The sequence below is a fragment of the Rhagoletis pomonella genome, unplaced genomic scaffold (assembly GCF_013731165.1).
Source record: "Rhagoletis pomonella isolate Grant_MI unplaced genomic scaffold, Rhpom_1.0 Rhpom_scaffold_00002, whole genome shotgun sequence".
Lineage (NCBI taxonomy): Eukaryota > Metazoa > Arthropoda > Insecta > Diptera > Tephritidae > Rhagoletis > Rhagoletis pomonella.
In genome coordinates this window covers 46,260,657-46,270,712 of record NW_023458556.1, presented here as the reverse complement: position 1 = coordinate 46,270,712, position 10,056 = coordinate 46,260,657, and the positions used below count along the sequence as shown (strand labels likewise).

The following is a 10,056-nucleotide window of genomic DNA, read 5'->3' as shown; positions in this document are numbered from 1 at the left end:
TTTCCTTTTGTTAACTACTTTACTGCACTTTTTCACGTTTATTATCTTTCCAATTGATAAAGGATATTAAAATTTCCCATAAGTGGCAACAAACGCGAAACATGCAGCCCTGCCAACCGTAAGAAGCCGAACTCCATGTGTCACTTTTCACAATTTTTGCGAACGGCGGCTTTTTTTCACAAGCGAGAAGAGAAATTTTTATAAAACTGTGAAAAATTGCATTTTAACCCATTTGAAGTGTTTATTAAGAAATTACAAAAGTTGAAGGACAAGCTTTATAACTTGTGAACCGATTCATTCATTAGATTCCGCATCAATTTTGCGATAATATTATGCGCTAATAGCGAAGGCGTGAGCGTAAAAATTTGCCTTGTCGGGTGAACTTTTGTAAATGGCTAGAGAGATTTTCAGTTCCAATACGGCGTATACCATCCCCGTTCACATTGATGATGTACATTGAACACACACCCTTGGAAGATAATCTGCAATTTTTCTTGAAGAATCACATTCCCGCCAGTGACGCCAACTCAATACTGGCGCATGTACGCGACGTCGAAGACACTGCTGGTACACAACTGCAATCGCAGGCGCAAGCTGAAGGTGACGCTGCCTATGCCGGTTATACCGGACGCTTAAACCTACTTCGATTGGGTGCTATTGCCAAAGCAAAGGTTCCTAACATCGCTGAACCAGATACAAATAGATATTTTCCTAGGAGAAAATTGTCTCCGCCAGGTTTAATAAACCGTAACACCGTGCCGCCAAAACTTAACGGAATCGGCGATATAGCTTACAAAGAGGAGGAAGAGGAAGAAGGAAATTATGAATTGATCGATATAGATGATGTTCAAGAAAATCAAGTGATTAAGGAACGCAACGAATTAGCAACAGAAGCCGAAGATAAGGGCGTTGAAAAAAACCAAACACCTGTCGCTGACGAAATTATCATACAAATAGAAGACGAAGAAGACAATTACGAATATTTCGTTCAACCAGCGCCTAAACAGCGAAAGTACAGCCAAACTCAACTCTCAAATCAGGTACGTATTTATAGATATTTCCTTAAAATTTGTAATTAATCCCTTATACTATCAGGTTTTTGGTCACTGTCGGCAGCAGAACAGTGAACCCCAGCTATCACGTAAGCGCCCTTTGCGTCCAGTGCCGGCAGGAATACCAATCCAAAGTTGGCAAACTCAGCTAGAATTACCGCCACTACAACTGATAACACCGCAACCATCTCTCAAACGAGTATTGAATGGTCACTTGCCGATACAGCTACAGCGCAGTGACAGCAGGGAAAGTGTAACAAGCAGCTATTATTTAGCCGAAGACGGGTTGAATTTAACTGGCCATAGGCACTTAAACGGTAACCGTAATCCGGTGGTACACGAAATTGAAGAAGAGGAAGTAGAAACAGAAGAAGACTGCGACGAATACTACACTCAGCCGGCAAATCTAGCGGGTAGTGTAAATAACTCACAGATGGGTATCGATATAATCAGCAGATTAAAACGTTTGTTGAACTTACACTCCGATTCCACAGACAACGCGCAAGGAGAGGGATCTCGAAAAAGGTATTGCCTGATTAATGAGCATTTTTTTCCAAATGCACAGAGAAATTAATAAAAATGAATTTGACTCGGTTGTACATAAATATTAAATATTATTGATTAAAATATTTCAGATCCGGGAACTATACTGCAGATGCCAATCAGCAGCCAATAAAATATAAAAAAGTACATAATCGTTTTCCTAAAATTATAACTCACAAACTGGATGATGGTAAGTATTTAATATGTATTTGTAGAGTATTTGTCCGCTTTCATTAATCTCCTGCCGTTTGCAGGCGACTTTGATGTGATCTCTACTTTTCCTAAGCAGGAGAAAAAAATGTTGGCATGCAAGTCGCCTAGCAGCGCTTCCAAGCATTCACTAGAGATGACACAGCGCAAGTCGTTACACTCCATTGGTTAGTTAGACTCCGTGGCCTGCAAACTGTTTTTTTTTGGGAGAATGCTAACTAAATGTTTTATTTGTATTTAATAGAAAAGCCGAAATATCGTAAGTCGATGTTTATGGCGCCTACGGTAACCCATCGTTTGGTAAAAAATACATCCTATGCTGATGTCGAATTTTCTGATGATGATGATGAACCTCAAATAGTAAAAGGCTTTGGCATTGGATGTGCTAGTGGGTCTGGCTTGAATGATGGGCGCGCTATTAAAAAGGTACCACGCATTTTCAATATCCCCATTTTGCGTGAGAGTGAAAATGTTCGGGCGCCGGTTTCGAAACCGCCACCTCCACTTATTGAGCCACGCAGTGGCAGCATCCTAGCGACATCACTTATGCCTGAGATCGATTTGACGAAACGCAAACCAATGTCGTATTCGGAGGTCCTGCGACAGAACTTACAAATGCCTGCCAGTGGTGGGCACGTCTTGGGCAGGCGTTCGGCCAGCTCAATTTCTTCTTCGGGAGGAACATGTAAGTATTTGAAATGACCCACAAATAAAATTTATAACTTATACAACAAATTTTCTTCTGGGATGCAGCAGCTTCTAATTGTGGGCTGAATATATTGGGAAACATTCGCTCAAATATGTGGGCTACTAATGCTCGTTCAATTCTAACACAAGAAAAGGAAACCGAGGAGCATGAAAAGTACCAGCAGCTACTAGAACAGGTTGTACCGTGTTTGTATGGTGCATCAGAGGGTGCAAATGTACACTCTTTTGCCAAGCCTCCATTCGGCTTTGATGCGCCGCTACGTCGAGGCGCCCTGCACGCAAATAATAGCAACCAGAAACCAGTAGCTAATCAACGAAAGTCTCTCGGTTTACAAAACAGCTTGCCACGCGCATTGAAAAGACCACCACTTTCGTCTACCATCAATTTGGACGACGACGATGATGAAGAGAACAATGAGGATGTTACATTCGTTAGTGTGAAGGACCAGCGTCCTGTACGAAATGTTCTGCCAACGGTGATTGTCGACGATGACGAAGATGAGATAAGTGAAATAATTGATTTGGATGACGATGAGCGGCAAGTGGTTTCGGCATGTACAAAATTAAAAGAACAGAATGCATGCGGCGTTCCTTTGGGCACAAAAGACAAAAAAAAATGTGTTACACGCCTGTGAGTCACTAGCTATATACTGTTTTAAATGTAATTCTTAGAAGTATATTTTTTATTCCATAGTCCATACGTTGAACCAGTCAACACATTGCAAGAACGTTTCAATACTTCCCCACATTTAAAGTCCAATTGGCTGCAAGCACTACAATCTAAATGGACTGAAAAGAAGAAGAATCGTCTGCAAGAGGTTAATGACACGGTGAATGTGTAAGTTGATTGCATAGAGGCTTTGGAAGGCAAATTATATATTCAAATGGTATATTAACCCCTAGGGTGGAGAAGCTGACAGCTGAGCGGCGTGCAGCTGAATTGGAAATGCAGGATCGTCTGCGTAAGATACAAATTGTCGATCCAGATTTGCTCGTGATTGATGATTTTCCAGTACAAGAAGTCGAAGAAGAGCCTGAATTTGTTGAACTAACACCTGAATATCAAGCGCGAATAAAGGAGGCAATTATAGGGCCACCCGACCAGGTAGAACGTGAATTAAACTTAAGCTTAAACTTAATTTACACAGATAACTTTTCTTCGTACTTAGGTTCTTGTGTCGAAATTCAATCTAAACATTACACGTCGTGATATACACACGCTACTTGGACACAATTGGCTCAACGATGAGGTTATCAATTTCTATATGAATCTGCTTACCGAGCGTGGTGATACAAGACATGAATCACACGGTTTACCTACTGTCTATGCAATGAACACATTCTTTGTGCCACGCTTACTATCGGCTGGTCATAGTGGTGTAAAGCGTTGGACACGCAAGGTGGATATATTTTCCAAAGATATAATTCCCGTACCAGTGCATGTTGGTGGTGTGCATTGGTGTATGGCTATTATACATCTGAAGAATCGCACCATTAAATATTATGATTCAATGGGCACACCAAATCCTAGTGTACTGAAAGCACTGGAACAATATCTCAAGGATGAATCGTTGGATAAGCGAAAGCAATCATTCGACACTAGCGGATTTGAGGTCGAGTCTGTACGTGAAGTACCACGACAGATGAATGGCAGTGATTGTGGAGTATTCAGTTGTATGTTTGCCGAGTATATAACACGGAATCGGGAGATAACATTTACCCAACAGCATATGGAATACTTCCGTCACAAAATGATATTGGAAATTGTGCGTGGCGATTTGTTACAGTAAAACGAACAATAAAGTCTAATTTAAATGTATTTGATCGTGATTGGTAAAAGAAGTATATTAAAAATCAGGTGTTTGTGGTGGATAGACAAGAAGAGAAATACAAAATTTCATAAATGTTTAAATGAAACCAGAAATGGTTATTGATTTATGGTGAGTGCAGATATTAAAGGGAACTGCAATCACATGTACCAATTACCAATTCGTGGCCAATGCGCACCTCCCAAATTCAACGCTATTAATCTAAAGCTTTATTGATGTTGAATAATGCGCATATTCTTTTCAGTGTAGTTCTTTCAGTTAAATAATAGAGAACAAGGGCAGTCTATATTAAACAGAATTTTGGCGCAATAGTACATTACTACAAATGATTAAATGCCTAGTTTAAAATTTGCATAAATACAATATGTAACCTAAACAAATATAAATTATAATATAATGCTCTTTTTAAGTTACTGTGGATACATTTGTATTTTTAACTTTCTAATTTATGTATCGTGTGTCTTACTTTAAATATTGTGAATTTGCTAAAATCATTTACGTTGTATGTTGCTTGGCAAATTTAAATTGGGCACCTTCTCATCTTTAAATTGGATATCAAAAAAATAAAAAAATCAAGAAACTAAAAGGGCAGTGCTTGGGTTCTACATTAATTTCACCTGCAACCCAACTACTATATAATTAATTTATCTGTCTATAATAAGCCGTCTGCAGTTATAATGTAGCATTTCTGAATTACTTACGTACATATAGTTTTTAAAATGAATTTGTATGTCACTGATAAAAAGAGAATAAATAGTATACAAAAAAGTAATTCCGCCACTCTTTGGCATGTCTTAGTCTTAAGCATATCTATTTGGTATGCAATAAATTTTCTAGGGGTTTCACAGGGAGCATGTATTACATGTAATAAATAGTTAGAAGCCCAGCATCGAAGAAAAAACACGAAATACATAGATATAAAAAATAAACAAAAAGGCTACACAGAAATGACATAATGGTATATTGTGTAATCGGCTCCTTATTGTCGTGATATTGGAACAAAATTATAGAAATAATATGGCGTTCATATTAGCATAAGGAAGATTAGAAATTCAAATATGGATACCAACAGGTAAAAAGTATTAGTTTTCTCTGACGGAGTCTTTATGGACCAACCTATTAACTAAATTCATTTACTACTTGTGAAAAATTACTTTTTGTGACTCGACACCATGATTGAGAAGGTAGTGGAAAATTCATGCAAAAACAGTATTTCAACACCCGTCGTATATTCTCGACCCTTTTTTTTAAATATTCCAGCAAAAAATTCATCTATTCGTACCACAGGAGCTATAAAACACGCCCGTTTGCGGCGATAGAACTAAGAAGGAGGAGTTAGGTGTACTTGAATTATTATCGAGACCTCTATGACAGTCATCCGAAGTGGGAGGTTTTCACATACATACACATATTTAGATTGATAAGTAGAACCCAATGCTAAAAGTGTTAAATACAAAAAAATACAAGCAGTTAAAAAAAAAATATGCCATTTGAAGTTTTTAGCGAATGAAAATTAGCGTAGCAGTTTCTAGGATTCCACTGCTGTTCATAATTCATAAAATGGGGAAAAAAGTCACAAGGCACTTTGATATACAGGAGAATTCAATAAATTTGCCTACTAATTTGCAACTTTTGGATAAATTTTAGATTTTTTTGAAAATGGAGTTTTGTAGCCTATTAAAATTTAAGTATAAAATATGCAGCTTGAAGATTATAAAGAATCGCTTTAATTTTTGATAGGTTTCTTTGCTGAAGGTGTTTCGCATTTTCCATTTTGCGTTAAAAAATTGCCAAAAATCAACGGTGAGTCCTGGCTACTTCAAACTTGCACTTCATACAAAAATCGGATTAAAAAATTGGCAATTTGCATGCATTTTTATTGGATTCTCCTAAATTTCGCACAAAGTTTAGAATTGGTATTCTTGTGTTTTTTGTTGTATTTTTATAAAAAACTAGCCAGAAAAATTTAAAATAAAAATTGTTGCATATGATGTGAAAAATTCTCTAGGCATATAGTTTTGTCCGTGAGTGTATTTACTTTAGACTGCATCACCAAAAAAAGTTGCGGTTTTTCCGCCGATATTGAAAAGTTTTTTATATATGAAGACTTCCACCCAAAATATTTCGGAAAAGTATTAAGATTTACGTGGGCTGGTCCGATTTGAAAATACCCCCAGAAATTAAGTTTTTTATGAATAAAAATAGTTTCTTAAAGTACTTAAAAAAAAATCCCCTCCGATGGCAAATGGGATTTTTGATGCTGTTTTTTTTAGCTTTTTTCAAAGATTGGTTTAAGAAAAACTTGAATAACTCAGCTTAAACTATTCCGATTTAGACTTTTGCGTTATCATTGGAAATGTATTTTCTCGCTCTTTTTATTTCTTTGCCTTTCCAATGATGATCACAAGTCTAACTCGGAATAGTTTGGACTGAGTTATCCATGTTTTTCTTAAACAAATCTTTGAAAAAAGTTCAAAAACAGCATCAAAATCTAGTTTTTATGATGCCGTTAAAAGTTTTTTTTAAACGCTTTTATGTAAATTTTTTAAGCTTAAACTGTTTTGCCATCTGAGGTGATTTTTTTTAAACAAATACTTAAAAAAAAATATTTTTATTCATAAAAAACCCCCATTTTTTGGAGATGTTTTCAAATTGGTCAAGCTCACGTAAATCTTAATATTTTTCCGAAATATGATGGTGTTTTGCCCCAGTGGCGGTGGAAAGAAATCTTCAAGGCGTTGATTGCCTCATATATTTTAGCTGATATTTTGACCTTAAGAATGGACCATATGGAAAAATCCTTTGGGTTTAAGTCCTGTGAATATGATGGTGACGAGTCTAAAGTCTTGAGCAGTGTTCAATATGAAATTCCACTTCGTCTCGTCCAAAATTAATTTTTTGTTGCAATATTTTGGTACAACACTTTCGCCAACTATTCACTTAACGATTACCAGTGGTACATTTATCTGCTCTAATTAGGGGTTTTTGGTTGTCAGATGGTCAGATGGCATATCTTCCATTGCCATTTTAAATAACCTAATCAAAGCCTTGTGTCCGTGATGAAGTTGTTGCAAGTTGCCAATGATCTGGCGTTTCGTAGTAAAGTTAATCGCCCAATGGTGTATATCCGAGTTGCCAACGAAATAAATTTTAATAACTTCCTTCTGTTTATTCACTGTCTTGAAGAATGATCTGGTTCGGTGTTGAATCTCTTGGATCTTGCGATGCAATCCTTTAACTGCGTAATCATTGCATTTGTGGGCATTCACCAAGAATTGTCCTTATTCTGGTAATTCGCCATAAAGTTATGAGCTGAGGGGTTCTGGTGGTTCAGTTAACTGTAGTAATTTGACTTTAACTCCTGCCGAACTCAAACCTGTTGTCTCTGAATAAAAGATTTACGCATTGTAAAATTACCAAATTGCATCAGATGGACCAATCGTAACTCAAAAAAGCTCGATATACTCTAACGGAACGGTACTTCTTCTCTCTTTACGATACAGATCGGAATTTCGCTTTTGTTTCAGCGGTTAAGGAGCCTTCTGTAGTCATCCTGCATGAATTTGCGACGTATGCTCTTAAAGTTGTTCATTAACTTGCGCGCGTTGTTGAGGATTTTGATGTACAGTGCTAATCGCCAATCTTTGTAAATTGCGGTTGCGTGAGCCAATGTTTTATATTCTCATCGGCGAATGGTTTACGGACACTGAAAGTACAATGTCGAAGAATTCAATCTATTTTCGAAGCAATCGAACCATATTCGCAAATTCATACGTCTTATCGATGGTTTCGCTCGATGTTTCTAAAATAAATTTGGATTATTAAATCTCTTATAAGCCTTACTATTAGCGTTAGCACAAGCTCTAACTTTTGCCTCATCACTTATATACATATGTACGTATATCACTTATATACATATGTACGTATTTATTATTTTCTTCGCTATCCTTTTAACAACCTAAAAGACAACTTTGTTGTTAGTGTGTAAAATTAATTAAATTTACTTTCATACGACCATATGTATGTTTTTATACCTGTTTCCTACGTACATATACATAACGTTAAACAGGTAATTTTTAAGCAAAAAACAAATTGATAACCTTCTCCTTTTTTTGAAGTCGGTAAATAAACGCAAAGAATAAAACAAAAATCACAAAAACATAAGCTAACAAGTTCTATACAATTCAATAAAGTTTGCTAGGAGAATTTTTTACTCTCTGCTGTGGCAATTTTTTTAGAATATCTGCTTAGATGTTTGTTAGTTTATTGCTTGCGAAAAGAAAACACTGAGAAATGCCTTACTAATGACGGCATCATTGTCTGGCATAATAACATTTCTCACACAGATGTATTTATGTATATATGTACATTTGGCGGCAAATCTTGCGAGTTAAAGAGTCAAAAGCGTCAAGAGACAAACAAACGCTGCTTGTTTATTATATGGTTTTAGAAAAGTACATATATGCACATTTAATAATTTGTATCTGAGTGTAATCAAGCGGGTAGCGTTGTCATATAGTGTGCCAATTCATATAAATATGAATACTAAATACACCCAGTAGGAAACTATAAACGTTTAAGGCCCAAACAATTCCTATTAAATCGAATACATTCCCGTTTACTAGATAATGCACAATTGAATGCCTTACTTTTTTGGGACATCGCCGTGGAAAAAAATGTATTTTAGAATGGGGAAACTGCTGTTTTTCTGATTACTTTTTCGATTGCCATACATTACATTTTCCCACAGAGCATATGTTATATGTATACATATACATATACATGTATGTATGTAGGTATATACGAATGTACTATTTGACTTGGTTTACTTAGCTACATAATAGCGCCTTTATGTCAAACTAAACGAAAGTAAAATTTTCAATTCATAGCTCCCCATATGTACGTATTTATTTACTCATCAGAATTCCGATCGATCTTTGCGCTCTATAAAGTTGTAGGCGGCCAAGTAATGCGTTTGTAAATATACCAGTACCAGTGTTGCCAGAAGTAAAGATTTATCTTCAAGATGAAGATATTTATCATAAATAAAACTTTCACATGAAGATAATTACAACAAAATAAAACTCCATATAGAACATCTTTACAGTGATGATAACTGGCAGAACATGAAGATTGTTTTTTTGATAGTTGGTAACAAATTTTTTGTTTTTTTGGTTTGTAGTAGTTGGCAATTTTCGTTTTTGTCATCAATTTACTACCTTGCAGGACTGGTAGATATTAATATTGATTTTTATGAATATGTGTTTGACTTGATTTTTTTTTCTTGTTAAAATTCGTGCTCAAACTTGCAGCTCAAACTCGGCGTTTTGAATTTCCACAAGATATAAATTATGGAGCGAAAAAGATAAGTAATTTTGGTTTCTAAATTTTAATTAACAAATTAAATTTTATAGAATTCACATTATAGAAAGAACATCCCATAGCAAGGATGAATGCACAGATCCGGAGAGAGATTTTTCTCAAATAAATTTGAACCAAAACAAAAATTCGTAATAAGCACCAGCTTAAGTGGTATTCTTTATATGTACATAGGCTTATTTAAAAAGGTATTGCCATGAGTGCCATGATATGGATTTAAATAAGACCAGAGATTTATTGAAATAACTTAAAAGTAGAAATTACAAAATTTAAATTAAAACGTACATATGTACATTATTATATATACATGTATATTTTTACAGTTCTCTGCAACT

At 35.7% G+C, this 10,056-nt stretch overlaps 1 protein-coding gene across 3 annotated transcripts; it reads left to right on the top strand.

The window, feature by feature from the left end:
* LOC118733707 lies at positions 1 to 4,906 on the top strand (the record flags this gene model as incomplete). Of its 3 annotated transcripts, none has more annotated exon segments than XM_036463233.1 (9): positions 1 to 1,040; positions 1,096 to 1,577; positions 1,688 to 1,785; positions 1,850 to 1,972; positions 2,050 to 2,490; positions 2,562 to 3,144; positions 3,208 to 3,351; positions 3,417 to 3,618; positions 3,683 to 4,906. In XM_036463233.1, coding segments are annotated over 9 exon segments (3,288 nt in total). In that variant the 3' UTR covers positions 4,304 to 4,906.
* Between the last annotated feature and the right edge of the window lie 5,150 nt (positions 4,907 to 10,056).